At 35.0% G+C, this 16,205-nt stretch overlaps 2 protein-coding genes across 8 annotated transcripts in view; both read left to right on the forward strand.

Annotated features, from left to right (window-relative positions):
- GALNT13 (polypeptide N-acetylgalactosaminyltransferase 13) overlaps positions 1-16,205 on the forward strand; it is a 560,582-nt gene that overhangs the window by 333,434 nt on the left and 210,943 nt on the right. For all 7 annotated transcript variants that reach the window (XM_082465040.1, XM_082465041.1, XM_082465042.1 and 4 more), the window contains one exon: positions 9,091-9,208. In XM_082465040.1, the coding sequence (XP_082321166.1) occupies positions 9,091-9,208 (118 nt within the window). The remainder of the gene's footprint in view (positions 1-9,090; positions 9,209-16,205) is intronic.
- The window catches only part of KCNJ3 (potassium inwardly rectifying channel subfamily J member 3), a 621,683-nt gene that overhangs the window by 8,022 nt on the left and 597,456 nt on the right, over positions 1-16,205 (forward strand). The gene's annotated exons all lie outside the window — the stretch shown is intronic.

Below are 16,205 nucleotides of genomic sequence, written 5' to 3' on the forward strand. Positions count from 1 at the left end.
ACCTGCTGTATAAAATAAAATAAAATTCAAAAAAACAAAAGTAAATTAAACCTTGTCAAAACCTAAAAAAATAAAATAAACAAAATAAAGAAAGAATAAAAATAGCTTTGAAACTGTGTTCCATAAACTCTACAGGATTTGAGCAAGCTTCCTTTTCTCAGAGCCTAAGTCAGCATAAACTTTTAAAGTAACAGTTTCTTCTCTACCAAAATCTGCATCTCCTTACTCAACATATGTTCAAACGAGTGTTGTGGTGTGCAGTATTCCACTAAACTTCCCATTTTTTTCTCTGAAAAAACCTTTAATTACATTCAACATGCAATTATTCGTTACTCTAGTAAAAGAATGGCTATGCCTTTGATTCCTTTCTTCTGTTTTCTATATTGAGTATAGTTGACAGAATATGGAAGGACAGAGAGATACTCACAGCGTCTAATTTTCCTTTGGTTTCTAAACCTTCACAGAGGTTAACAAAATGAAGTCATTGTATTTTATGATTTGAAAAAATCAAAATTATGGCAATATTTCATCTATTTGCCTCACATTTGTGTAAATAATAAAATATTTATGCTTATCATTTCTCTTTATCATGGTTTATAATATATGGGAAATGTTATTAATACAGAGCTAAACACTAACAGTCTAGATATTGTGTAATTTGACCATTTCAAATAACAGCCTAAAGCTGTGCTATGGTCTCACAAATCTTCTTTACACTTTTTCTCCAGAGATCTTGGTTATTTGCCAAGTAAGATTAAATAGAATCCTGATATATCAAAGGATTAGTGAGAAGAAATGATGTTTCAATAACTTTAAAAGAAATTGCTTTGAAGAGCAGTACTAACATTCACAGGAAAACATGGTACATAAATTTGGAGCTTGAAATCAGAAAAAGTGTATTTTGAATTAGCTACCTCAAATCCTTTGTTGTGTGAGTTATAAGGATAAATTGAGAGGTGATGGATTGGCAGATGATTAGATAGATAGATAGATAGATAGATAGATAGATAGATAGATAGATAGATAGATAGATGATAGATAGATAGATAATTTATATGTAGAAAGAAATTGTTTTCCTAACTGGACCACTAACTACCTGGGGGGGTCCTTGAACAAGTCATTTAAATACATTGCAATTAAATTTGGTTGACCAAATCTGTAGGGCTTTTAAAGCTCTAAAATATTACAATTCTATTAAAAATTGATTAGACTCTAAAAACAATAAGATAAAGCTGATTATAATCTTGATAAACAGATGTTTTCCTCTTCATTAAAATTAATATTTAAATGTGCAGTACTTGCTTTGTGTTGATACTATTCTAAAGAGTATTACATTAAAACGTATATCCCCATTTTACAGACGATCAAATTAAAGCATAGAGTTTAAGTGACTTGCTGAAGGTCACACTGTGGGACTGAGTTTTGAACCCAGTCAATCTAGATACGAAGTCTATACTCCTAAAAACGAATTGGCTGCCTCTTAGAGTCTCTTTACTGTCTGCCTGCTTTTCACACACATGGTGGTTATCCCAGTGTGAAGTACAGGATATATTGTCTTATTGGAGAAAATGCAGGCCTTGCATTTTAGCATTACTGAATAATCAAATGTATTCTATCACAATTTCTTTGGACTTATCAAGTTCTGCTGAAAAGCTTCAGTATTTTTCCAGGTCAAATGCTTACTTTTTGAGTTCTTTACTACTCTACATTGTTATATAAAGCTTTATATCTGTAATTCTAAAATACTATCAAACTCAATCCCCAGAACTCTAAGTAGAGGATAAGGTCTTTAAACACCCTAGAATTAGTGAAGGCATCTTTATTATCAATTTAGCAGATGTAAGCAAAGAATTTTTTTTGCAATTTCAGAAATAAAATTGCAGGTAATTTTGACTTTCAAACATGGAAGGCAAATACTCAATATTCATAATACTCAATAAGAAGTGACAATTGCCTTGAGAGAAACAGAGTGCTATAGTACAAGGTAGAAGGGAAAGATTACAACCAAACTGGAGGGAAGAGGCTTGTACTAAGGCCAGCCTGTATGGAATATATAAACTTTGCATTGACCTAAGAATGGAGCAGGTTTGAACATATAAGGGGAGTTTACAAAGGAAAATTCAAGTGGCAAATTGATGTGAACAAATGCACCAAGGTGGGAAAGTATGAAGCATTTACTGGTATAACTAAACACTTTAAGTACAGATAAATAGTTAAAAGGAATGGAGGAGCTCATTGGGTAGGTCCAGATCCCTGCTGCCAAGATAAAAAGCTGGAATTTATTAAAATAGGTTTTGGAACATCTGGTTAACAGTTTCAGAGGAATTCTGATTAGAGAAATTAATCTGGCAGTGATTTGTAGGATACATTTTAGAAGTAGCAGACTCTAGAAGCAAGAGAGTTCCATTAACAAATGGTTAGAAATAAAAGGACTAAAATTGGAAAGTGACCATGATAACAGAGATAAGTGTCAAAAATACTTAAGAAAAAAAAAGGAAGTATTTGGGAAATGACCGAATGAGGCAAAAAAGAAAAAGGTGCTGGAAGGTGGTTTGATGAAATAAGGTCTGATGAATAAAGTCTTAGGACGCTAGAAAAAAATAGAGGACTTTGAAAGAGAAACAGATGTGGTAGCACATTCTCAGTTCTATGTTACATACACTGAGAAGAGTCAGAAGGAGTTTTTTAAGTCAACATCTAGTGAGTACTTAGAAAAGCACAACCAATGCAGAGGAGGGAAGAGAGAAAAGACAACATAGATCAGGAGTCATCCTCATAGAGGTGATGGTTAAAGGCATATGACCGATGATCTGATACAGGTAAAGAGTTAGAAAGAGAAAAGTGCCACTGAGAGACCCTTGAGAAGACTACATTTTGGGGAAAATAAGATAATTATTAAGCACATATATCTGCAAAACAATACTGTACTGGTATATTATACTCATGTCACAGATGTGAAACGAAGAGCTTGACTGAGATCTGATAGCCAGCAAGGGAAAGGAAGAGGAAGGGGAATCAATAAGCATCATAAAATAAATATTTAAACTGATAGAATGAAAAACCTCTCTAGAACAATGCAATGGGAGTCAGAAGTGCAAAGAATTTAAGCAAGGAGGTCGGTAAATTGTGTTAAATGCTTTCAAAGGAAGAAGGCAAGGAAAGGCTGTTGAAGTTCATAATCAATGGGCCCTTTCAGAAAGAGGTTATTATAGAGATGGGAGCAAGAGCCAGATTCTAGTGAGAAGGTCAAGAGGAGTTGAGGGAGTATGTAGAGAGTATCCTTTCAGTAAGGTCACCAGTGAAGGGAATAGAAAATATATGTCCCTGGTTTGAATGAGTAGTAGGATGGAGTGAAGATGTATTATGGTTTAGGGTAGAACTTAGTTGAGCAGTTTTGTAAGCTCAAGGGGACAATCTAGAAATCAAAGACATAAAACACAAATGTAATAGTCAATGAACAAGTAGCTGAAAGAGTACAGGCATAGCTCAGAGATTGTGGGTTTGGTTCCAGACCACTGCAATAAAGCGAATATCACAATAAAGCAAGTCACAAATTTTTGGTTTCCTGGTGCATTTAAGAGTTATGTTAACATTATGCTGTAGTCTTTTAAGTGTGCAATAACATTGTGTCTAAAAAAATGTACATACCTTAGGTAAAAAATACTTGCTAAAAAATGCTAACCATTATCTGAGCGTACAGTAAGTCATAATCTTTTGGTGGTGAAGGGTCTTGCCTCAGTGTTGATGCCTGCTGACTGTGGGAATTTCATAAAATAAGCGACAGTAAAGTTTACCCCATCGATTGACTCTTCCTTTCTCAAATTATTTCTCTGTAGCATGCAGTGTTGTTAGATAGTATTTTATCCATAGGACTTCTTTCAAAATTGGAGTCAATCCTCTCAAATCCTGCCACTGCTATATCAACTAAATTTATGTAATATTCTAAATCCTTTGTTGTCATTTCCCAGTTTTCACAGACTCTTCACCAGGAGTAGATTCCATCTCAATAAACTATATCCTTTGCTCATTCATAAGAAGCAACTCCACATCTGTTAAAGGTTTGTTATGAGATTGCAGCAATTCAGTCACATCTTCAGGCTCTATCTCTAATTCTAGTTCTCTTGCTATTTCCACCACATCTGCAGTTACATCCTACACTGAAGTCTTGAACCTCCCAAAGTCATCCTTGAAGGTTGGAATCAACTTCTTCCAAATTCCTATTAATGTTGATATTATAACCTCTTCCCATGAATCATGAATGTTCTTAATCGCATCTAGAAGGGTGAATCCTTTCCAGAAAGTTTTCAATTAACTTTGCCCAGATCCATCAGAGGAATCACTGTCTATGGCAGCTATAGCCTAATGAAATGGGTTTCTTAAAGAATAAGAATTGAAAGTCAAAATTACTCCTTGATCCATGGGCTGCAGAATGGATGTTGTGTTAGCAGGCATGCAAACAACATTAATCTTGTTGTACATCTGCATTAGAGCACTAAGGTGACCAGGTTCACCTTAGTAAGTCTGAACAGTGGGCTTAAAGCATTCAGTAAACCATCTTGTAAACAGATTTGCTATCATCCAGGCTCTGTTGTTCCATTTATAGTGCACAGGTGGAGTAGATGTAGCACAATTCTTAAGGGCCCTGGGATTTTCAGAATGGTAAATTAGCATTGGCTTCAACTTAAAGTCACCAGTTTCCTTAGCTCCTAACAAGAGAGTCAGCCTATCATTTGAAGCTTTGAAAGTCAGGCATTGACTTCTCCTCTCTAACTATGAAAGTCTTGAGATGGCATTTTCTTCCAATATAAGGCTGTTTCATCTACATTGAAAATCTGTGTTTTAGTGTAGCCAACTTCAATAATTATTTTAGCTAGATTTCTGGATAATTTGCAGCTTGTACATCAGCACTTGCTGCTTCACCTTGCAGGTTTATGTTATAGAGACAACTTCTTTCCTTAAACCTAATAAACCAACCTCTTCTAGCTTTAGAAGCGTTCTTCTGCAGCTTTCTCACCTCTCTCAGCCTTCATAGAATTGAAGAGAGTTAGGGCCTTGCACTAGATTAGGGTTTAAGAGAATTTTGTAGCTGGTTTGATCTTCTATCCAGACCACTCAAACTTTCTCCATATCAGCAATAAGGCTGTTTTGCTTTCTTAACATTCATGTGTTCACTGGAGTAGCACTTTTAATTTCCTTCAAGAACTTGCCATTTGCATTCACAACTTGGCTGTTTGGCACAAGAGGCCTAGCTTTAGGCCCATCTCGATTTTCAACACGCCTTCCTCACTAAGCTTAATCATTTCTAGCCTTTGATTTAAAGTGAGAGATGTAAGACTTTTTCTTTCACTTGAACACTTAGAGATCATTGTAGGATTATTAATTGGTCTCAGGGAATAGGGAGGCCCAAGGAAAAGAAGAGAGACAGGGGAACAGCCGGATGGTGTAGCAGTGAGGACACACACAACATTTATTGATTAGGTTCACTGTTTTATATGGGCGTGGTTCGTGGTGCACCTAACTACAATAGTTAACATCGAAGATCACTGATCACAGATGAGCACAACAAATATAATAATAATTTAAAAGTTTTGAAATAGTGTGGAATTACCAAAATGACACAGAGACATGAAGTAAGCAAATGCTGTGGGAAAAATGATGCCGATAGACTTACTCAACTCAGAGTTGCCACAAACCTTCAATTTGTAAAATACACAATATCTGCAAATCTCAGTAGATCAAGGGGTAATAAAAACAACAAAAAAAAGTATGCTTAGAGTCAGAAAAGAGCTGGCTGAGGGCCAAAGGATGAATGCTATCCCACAGTGAGAGGAAAGGAGACATTCTTTTCTCTGAGACAAGAGGAAGGAAGAGAAACACACATATTAACGTAGGGATTGAGGGAGGTTAAGAGTTCATGATTGAGAGAGTTTAGATTTTATGCATTGCCTCAATCTTCAATTTCTTGAGAAGAGTCCAAAACTTTTGGAAAATACTCAGTTAAAAATGAGCCAGGTGAACAAATAGAGGTAAAAGGACTGTTAGGTCTTTGTGGACTTGCAGAGGGTCAATAACATGGACTTGTAGCGGGACCAGATGACCTCAGCTTATTACTTTTTTAGTGATTCTCTAGGTCTTAGGAGCAGAGGTAGATGAGGAAGGGTAAGTTTACCCAGGAACTAATATTTATAGAAAGAGAATGGGGTCAGTCAGGCAAGGACGGAGAACCTAGGGCGCTCAGCTAGGTGCTCGCTGACATGGCAGGGCCTTGGAGAGGGGGTGGGAGGAGGGAGGGAAGCAGTTTCTGCAGGGAGCTATTCTGTGAGAGTATGGAGTAGCTAAGGAACGATAACCATCAATGAAGGATAAAAAGTGGCTTCCATAGGATTGAAATAGGAGGGCTTAAAAAATTAAAAGGTGTGTTCAGAGAGGCAGATTTCAGAGTTCAACCTCTTGGATCTGAAGTGTTTTTAAATGATTTTGAAATCCAAAATGAGAACATGTATATGGGGAGCCAAAATTAATTGAAGGACACTTAAGATTTTGATTGAATGATTAACATCAGCAGCAACAAGAAAGATGTATTACCCAGCCTCATTAACTATTTATAATGTACCAAGCGCTGTGCCAAGTGCTTCAGTTCTATTAACTCAATTCATCTTCACCTACTTACTGTGTGGTAGGTAATATTTGCAGCCATTGGGCTGATTATATTTTCCCCAATAAAATTGATGGAATTGATTGGTCTGACATGGCAGAGACGCAACCTTAAAAAGACAATTTTAGCTAACTCAACTATAATCAAGGTTTTTAATTTTCTAGGTACCCTGAAAACTTAAGGTCTGCACAGGAATATGTAAATAGTTCATGGGGGGACATTACAGAGCAGTTAACTTAGAACATGCTACACAGCACTGTCTGTGGCTGTATATATTATTTAAGGCACCATCTCCAGACTGTTTGAGAGAGCTAACTGACATTGCAAATACAAAAAAAAAAAATTCTCCCTAGGAACATCCATCTTCAGAAAATACAAGAATTTTTTGAGCAATATTTTTTTAAGCTTTTGTTACTTTTCAACTAAAAGTAAAACTTGAGTCATTTTTATGGTTAAGTATATAATTAATTGTAGCCATTTATAATATATTTCTCACATATTTGTAGGAATTATCACCAACTCTAAGATGAAACTCAATACATGTATTTAAGTTAAATGCATTAGTTCCCTATTAGTAAATAGATAAGTGAACAGGCACTCTAATCGTTAAAAATGCATCCTTAACATTCTTAATCACCTGGTTACATTATGATAGGATAATTGCAGCAATTTCTGTTCCTCATTTCATTAGACCATTCAGCACTATAATACCTTATACAGTTATTTCCATGGAGTTCCAAAACTCCAATCAGGTGAGGGTCATGGCTACTCCGTAATTACCATCTGCTTAGCTTTGTTAGTGTTTCTCTTTATTACTCGGTAGGTCAATGATACTGTTCTTGATAGGAAGCCAGCAAGACCAAAAGTAATAAAACAGCTCGGACCAAGTGAGGCTCTGCTACTCCAACTGATGGACAGTTAATTACCTGAGCATAAAACAGTGAGCGCACTGGGAGAAATAGAGAACTCTGTGATATGGTAGATATCCAAGTACAATATTATTTGGTGGTTTTTCAATGAGCTGCACTGTTCAGTTAGAGGACATGATCATATCCTGTGGCAGAAGAGGATATAATTTTGAGAAAAATAGAACATTTGGTTTTCTAACAGTCTCAAACTACCCTTGAATAACTCAGGGGTTAATCTGAGTATAATTTATAGTCAGCCCTTGGTATCCAAGGTTTCTCCGCATCAGAGCATTCAACCAACCATGGATTGTGTAGTATTGTAGTAGTTACTGTTGAAAAATATCTGCATATAATTGGACCCGAGCAGTTCAAGTCCATGTTGTTCAAGGGTCAACTGTACCTGGATGAGCATTCCAAATCTAAGTTACTGGATCAGTTTCTCCTCTTTAACAGCACAGTAGACTCACCTGGGAACTTTATACAATATTAAAGATCTGGCCGCACTCCTGGCCAGTTAAAGCTAAATCTGCAGAGAGTGGCACCCAAGCATGGAAATGTATTTTTTAAAGTTGCCTCAGGTGCTGCTAATGTGCTACAAAGGTTGAAAACCTCTATTCAAAAATAACCATTGCTAGTATAGATTCATTTGTGAACAACTAGAACTTTCTTTTTCAGTTTCAGTTCACATTGCTTATACAGAAAGACTTGTGTGGTTCACACATTAACCACTGATTTTAATGAAACTTTTCAAATTAAAAATTAATTATTCTTTTTGAAACTTAACACCTGACTTAGTTTCTATAGAGGAAGTTTGAATATGAGAACCAAAAGTATTTATTCCTAGTAAAAAGTTTTGGATCTTGGCCAACTGTCCTTCTAAACCTGTGAATAGCATACAGGATTTATGTTTATCCATAGGGTTATATGATTCATTCTATCATTTTAATTAGGTAAACAGCTGTAAACAATTAGATATAAAGTTCTATGGTACTTATGATACTTATGTAACTATCATTAGATACTTATTGCCTGTAAACATTTTACAGCATTTAATATTTTTCATATTTAAATAGGCTATAGATCTTTTCATAGAGAAACCACTTCCATATGTTTCTAGAGTTCATATTAAAATAATTTATAATTAGGTGACAAAAGACAATTGGTAGTTTCATGACCAGTTCATCTCTTTACGTATAGTGCTGAGAGCCCTAACTTCTCTTCACTATGCCTTTCAGAAAGGATGTATATGCCTCTGTCTTAAATGGCCAGTGTTCCTTCCTTGTATCTGTTTGATCACCTATAAGAAAAATATAGACTAATCTAAATTTAGTTTTACAGAAAGTGTGAAATAAAATGCTATTTACTAATTTTAAAACCTCTAACAACTTGGCTTTATGTTTCCAGTTTGAGATTTTTGAGTACTATTTTTTTAATTTAAAATGTCTCAAAAATATTTGCTGTAGTCTCATTAAACTCCACACATTGTTTTCAAAAGATATTCTTTTCTTTTTGTTTTTTTTCAACTAGGACCCCTACTATGGCTGGTGGCCTATTTTCTATTGACAGAAACTACTTTGAAGAGATAGGAACTTACGATGCAGGAATGGATATCTGGGGTGGAGAGAATCTTGAAATGTCTTTTAGGGTAATTGCATTTTACTTTATTTTTTGACTCTGAACATACTATGCTGTAGCATGCACATATAGACTCAGTAATTTACTGTCAAATATTTTTTGTAAAGTGATAGAAATTACTGATCAGTTGGTCATTTTAATACTTGTTTAGAAACTCTGCTAGAGTCTTTTTGCATGCAATATTTACTGTTAAATGGGAAATTAGAGGCAATTTTTAAGTTTTCAAAATAATTCTTTTATACATAATTCAAAGACACTAGGGCTTTTCTAAAAAGATGGGCTTTATTTTTTAATAAAGCATTATCCTATGAAATCACTTTGTGTTTTTGAACTGAAACTTGGAAGTGTTTATGATATCTGAATTTGCAAGTGCTGCTTGAGGTTATTCTCAAATACATTTAAGAATAACCTGTGGTCAAAGGAATTCTGGGTAATTCAAGTAACATGACTGTTTTCACAATCAGAGACATTATTGTTTGATAAATCAGTTTTAATAATGCAAATGCACTTATTAAATGGCCTTCCAAGTAAACAAAAATTAAGAATTAATCCCTCGTATAACCAATACTAGGAAGCATATGAATAATTTTAATATATTATTACATTCAAAAATTTTAAATACACATAAATGTTCCTTACTAAGAAACAATAAGGGATAGCATACTGTTTTTTTCTTCAAACCACATTCAGTATCATTTAAAAAATGAGTTAAATTAATAATACTGTTGTTTTTTTCTTTCCTATAATTTAACCTGAATGATTTGAAACACTGTATCGTTTTGCTGGCATTATTTGCACAACAAAATTATTAGAGTTTAGATATATTAATCTATGAAGTTCAAGAGTTATACCTTTTAATTTCTTATTTAGAAAGTAAACTTTGTTTCTCACAAATATAAATACGTTTGATGTTGTGTAAGCGAATGTCAAAATTTGAGAATAAGAATTACTTTGAATTTATATAATGTGGAATTTAATGGATCTTGGATAATCTGAATTATTTTAGAAGGACTAGGATGTCCTTGTTATACAACTTTTTGCCTATAAATCTTCCTAATAGTCCAATGTCTGAGAAGATCATCAGTTAATGAAATTTTATTCTTCCCATATTTGCTTATATACTCATAGTCGGACGGAGCTTGCTCCACAAGACTTAGTAGCATACCCAGGAATGTCTTCTTGTTATGAAGTACAGAATACATCTTTGCACAGTCTTTGGGACATTTGGGGACCCAACTTTTTTACTCAGTGTAGTTCTCAAAGTACAGAATATAAGAGCTGACAGTTTAAAAAGGAAGAAGAAAAAAGAAAGAAGGAAAGGAGGGAGGGAGGGGGGAAGAAAGGAAAGATAGTATACTCAAGACCTGAAAAACAATTTTCTCTTACCCTTAGATTTAATGAAGAGAATATTTATACATTCATTAACCAATATTCCTTGGATGCTGTGCTGGAAACTCATAAGGAAAAAAAATTAACATAACAATACTACTCTTACCTAGTGATCCTATTACCCATCTTTTTTTCCTTCTTTCCTAACATTCTTATTCACCTCTTTCCTGCTCACCTGTTAAGCTTGATTCTCTGCCAGTAGACTCCCCTTACTTTCATCACAGAACTCCCAGATTAGATGGATGCTCTTCATCTAACTGATTGAAAGATGTGTCAGGGAGGAATGTATTAGGAAGGAATTTAGTGGAATAATATGATATGCCAGGAGAACATGATCAGGAAATACAACAGAGATATTAAGGTATCAGAAAGGAAGATTTGAAAATATGGTATGTGATGCAGATACCAGGTGAACAGAGTGAATGCAACTAGTGGCCATAAGAATGATCAGATCACTAAATAATAACACAGGAGGTTTTCTGTGATTGGTTGTTTGAGATTATTAAGAGATAAAGTACTCCTAAGTGATTGGTCTTTGATTTAGTTTCCGTATGCTATCAATAGAAACAAAATGTATATTTTGCTTTTTATTAGACTCTTGATTCATGTTTTACTTTACTTTTCTCTCTATGACATGAATATGTGTTAGCTTAATAGTTGGTACCCTGGCTGAGGAAGATATTGAGTGAGAGAAAACGCTGGAACAGTCATTAGCAAAGGGATGACACTCTCCTTTAGATTAATTTCATAACAAGATGTGTGACTTCAGGAAATGAGAATATGTTGGAGATTTATAATCAGGAGATCTATGTCTAATATCCAGCTTAATTATTATACAACAAACATATATTGAACATGTAGTATGTCCTTCACACTTTCCGGATCCTGAGACTGCCAAAGTGAAGAAGGCCTGATGCTTTTACTCTCAGGGAAGCACATCTCAAAGGAGAGGTACATAGGTATCAGTGACAGTAAAATGTGATCATTTCTTTTGTAGATTTATGTATGAGGTTTTCTTGTCTCCATCATGTTAGTATAGGCAAATTACTTAACCTCAACTGTGAAAAGGTGATTATAATAATAGTAAAGTTATAGTTGTCTTATAGCTCTGGTCTATGTAGATTTGAGGATGAAAAACATAGAAATATTAAATTCCTGCAAAAAACTAGTACTCTGTCTGGCCTTATGGGAGTTTAAGCCAATTCAAAAGAATACAGTTTGGGGGATTTATTTATAACAGTATCACTTGATCTTTGATGCCCAGAGTATTGTAAGTACTGATAGACCTTGAATATCTGATGAAAACTGTAGACCTCCCAAGAAAAATGCATCCGTCTCCTACACACAATAGGTTTGAACACAGTTTCAAAGGGTTGAAAAATCCCTTGAAGTCTCTGGATAAAAATTCTTGGCATAAAATAATAGTGACTTCTAATATTTATAGAGCTAGTAAGTAGAGTAGTTGAAAATTGAACCCCAGCATTCTGAGACCAGTGGCCGTGCTGCTAATTACTGTACCACTACCTCCCCTATAAAGGTCCATCCCTCCCTAACATGACAGTCCTGACAGCTGATGGTGTTATCAGGAGAGAGGGGAGAAGCTAACATGCAAATGTGATCTTCCTGAACAATGCTGAGACGGTTGTCTCATCTAGTGACTTTATCTTCTTCTTATACGCTTCAGCCTCTTATGGATAATACATGTCCAATAGCAGTGAGAATATGTACAAGTAGATCCTAATGCTCCTGAAAACTTAGTCTCAGATACTGTTCTCCACTCCTTTGCACAACAATCATCAAAATAACATAAATTCCAAGATGTAAATGTAAATTTTAACTGATATTATTGATTTCCTACTCAATAGGTACAGGGCATACAGTTGTGAACAAAATAGACAAAACCGTGTGTCCTTATGGAACTTATATTTTAGTGAAGGAGACAGACAATAAACAAGAGAAGCAAAATACATTAATATATTAGTGATAGGGCTTCCCTGGTGGCGCAGTGGTTAAGAATCCGCCTGCCAATGCAGGGGACACGGGTTCCAACCCTGGTCCAGGAAGATCCCATATGCCACGGAGCAACTAAGCCCGTGCACCACAACTACTGAGCCTGCGCGCCGCAACTACTGAAGGCCGTGAGCCACAACTACTGAAGCCCGTGTGCCTGGAGCCTGCTCCGCAACAAGAGAAGCCACCGCAATGAGAAGCCCGCGCACTGCAACAATGAGTAGCCCCCGCTCGCCGCAACTAGAGAAAGCCTGCATGCAGCAACAAAGACGCAACGCAGCCAAAAATAAATAAATAAATAAATTTATTAAAAAAATATATATATGTACTGGTGATAAGTGTTAAAGAGAAAAAACTAAGGAAGAGAAGAGGAATATGAAATGGTAGATCTTGGAAATTGTTAGGGGTTGAAATTTTATATAGGAAGAACTCAGAAATGAATATTCATATAAAATAGTTTATGACAAAATTAACCCAGTATAGTACGAATTTATCATCAAAGGTATCACCTATCTTTAGAAGTCCAATGCACTATCCATTGCGCACAGAGCCACTCATCTATCTTTGAATAATATCCCTGATGTTATCAGTACCACCCAATAAGCATCACCACCTGAAATCCTTGCCTTGCATGAGGCAATAGTACAAGAGCATTATTTCCAAAAGCACACAATATGTGAGAATCTGTTACTGTAGAACCAACTGAGGTCGTTAAAAAGAGTCAGAAGGCAGCAAAAGACTCAGAAGAGTGTCCCACTGCCCTGAAGGGTAGACTAGTGGTTACAAGAATGGTCTGGGAGGGAGGCAACCTGGGTTCAAGACCTAGCTCTAGCACTTATTAGCTGTGTGAGTTTGGGTAAGGTAGCATGTCTCCTAAGCTCTAGTATGTTTGCATCTAGGCCTTAACCATAGATAATCAAATGAGAGAATGTTCATGAAAAGCCCTTTAAAACCAGAATATGCAATATGTATATAAAATACTGCTGCTCTAAGTGTTAGTCAATATGTGGTTCTAAATCTCTCCTGACCAGAAAGAGATTAAATTTTAGAAAAAAACAAAAAACAACAACAACAATAAAAAAAACCTTTCTTTTTAGACTGCTGCAACATCCTCTGAGATAACCACTGACATTCTAAGAACTTACAGTGTAAAATGTTTACCTACACTCATAAAATGGCTTAAATAAAACAACTGAGTTTAAAAAGAACAGGAAAGTGTCATCTAGAGTTGGTGTAAGAGAACTGAATTTATACATACACACACAGAGACAAACCTAAGTCAGTTTTTTAAATGGACAAAATATATATGAAAAAAGAGTTTCAAGACATTGGACAGTAAGTCATAAATGATGATGGTCTCTGAGAGATGGGAAACAAACAAGGAGGGACCTTGAGTTGCCTTGGCTTACTGCCTTGAGATAGTGTCTAGACTTCAGCAACATGAAGGGAGACTTAGCCAGGTCCCAGTGGACTCCATGAGTTGAGGAAATGGGCCTGAGTGTCTGGAGAGATCAAGGCAGCTAGAATTTAGTGGACAGAGTAACGGAGAGGAGAGAGCTGCACAGACAGAGAACTCATGAAATATGGAGTACTGAACAGTGCACATGTGTGAGAAGATGACCCAAGTTTGAGGAAAAAACTCATAAATCTTAGAGGTCTCACTGCCCCAGTGCTCACTTAGGACCAGCAATAATGCCTGTACCCTCCAACCACACTGATTTGTGGAGCATGGTGTAGAGTAAATATTGGGAAACTACATAATATGCTTTGACATAGGCCATGCAACAGAAAGAAGTCAAAAGTAAGAGTAATAATATTTTGGACTGAATGAAAATTAACATAAAGCATATCAAAGTTTGTGGTGCCACTAAAAGCAATACTTAGGGGGAATTTATAGCACTAAACATCTATATTAAAAGAAGAAAATATAAACGATCTACAATCAATGACTTCAGCTTCTTCCTTTAGGGACTGGAAAAAAAGGAGGAGAGTAAATTCAAAGTATGTAAGAAAGGAAATAATAGAGATCAAAATAGAAATTATGAAATATAAAAGAGGAAAAGTTTAGATAAAAGCGAGTAAACCAAAAGCTGTTACCTTGAGAAGATCAGTAAAACTGATAAATTTCTGACCACACTTAATAGGAAAAATAGAAGATACAAATTACCAACATTGGAAATGATAGCAGTCACATCATTATGGATTCTACAATTTTGTAAAGGATTAGAAAATAATATTATTTACAGTGTTATGTCAATAAACTTGGCAACTTTGATAAAATAGATAATTTCCTTAAACAACAAAGACTATAAAAGAAGAAGAAATAAATCACAAGAAGAAATAAATCAACCCAATAATCATATATTCAGCAATAAATAAATAAATTTGTAATTTGAAAATCCTTTTCACAGAGGAAACTCCATTGCCAGCTGACCACACTGGTGGATTCTACCACACGGTTTGGGTGGAAATAAGAACAGTTCTATACAAAGTTTTAGAAAATTGAAGAGGAGATAATACCTCCTGACTCATTTTATGAGGTCAGCAGTTTCAAAGAGCAAAACTTGACAGAGACATTACAAGAACTGAAAATGACACACCAATGTCCCTCATGAATATAGATCCAAAAATTCTAAATAAAACTTTAGTAAATCAATCTTCTCAATATGTAAAATGAATGTACATCATAACTAAGTGAAGTTCATCCCAGGAAAGCAAGGCTGGTTTAACATACAAAAATCAATCAACTTAATTCGCCAAATTAACAAACCAAAAAAAGAAAAATCAAACAACCATTGGAACAGATGCCGAAAAGTATTTGATGAAACCCAAATTCTATTCCTGATTAAAAAATAAAAAGAAAGTGAGAAAAAGCCCTGAGCAAACTAATTATAACAGGGAATTTCCTCAACCTAATAAAGGGCTTTTGTAAAAATCCTACATCATATTTAATGTTGAAATACTGAATGCTTTCCCCATAAGACCAGGAAAAGATAAGGGCATTGGTGTTTACCTCTTCTACTTAACGTTACGGCGGAGGTTGTAGGCAGTGGAGTAAGGCAAGAAGAATAAACAAAACATTAGAAAGGAGAAAGTAAGCTGGTCATTACAGGTGACATGATTGTCTAGAAAATTCAACGGAATGTATTTTTAAAAAGCTACTAAAACAAACATGATCTTACCATGTTTGCAGGATACAGGAATACTATAGTTGTTGTATTTTTATATACTTGTAACAAACAATCAAAATAAAAAGTCATTTAAAATAGAATAAAAAATATGAAATAGTGATAAATCTGACAAAAGATATGCAAAGAACTTTACTCTGAATACCACAATATATTGCTGAGGGAAATTAAAGAGGAACTACAAAAATGGAGAGATATATACATTTATGATTTGGAAGACTCCATATGCTATTAAGATGTCACGTATATGGACACCTAATTTAAAAGAAATAGGCAAAGGCTATTAAGTGGAAACAGGATAGTATTTTTAATAAATAGTACTGGAACAACTGGATATCCATGTGGAAAAAGTATCTAAAATGCATACCTCACACTATATAAAAAGTTAACTTAAAAGTAAAACCTAAAATTATAAAATTC

Source organism: Balaenoptera physalus, assembly GCF_965194825.1.
Source record: "Balaenoptera physalus genome assembly, chromosome: 6".
NCBI lineage: Eukaryota > Metazoa > Chordata > Mammalia > Artiodactyla > Balaenopteridae > Balaenoptera > Balaenoptera physalus.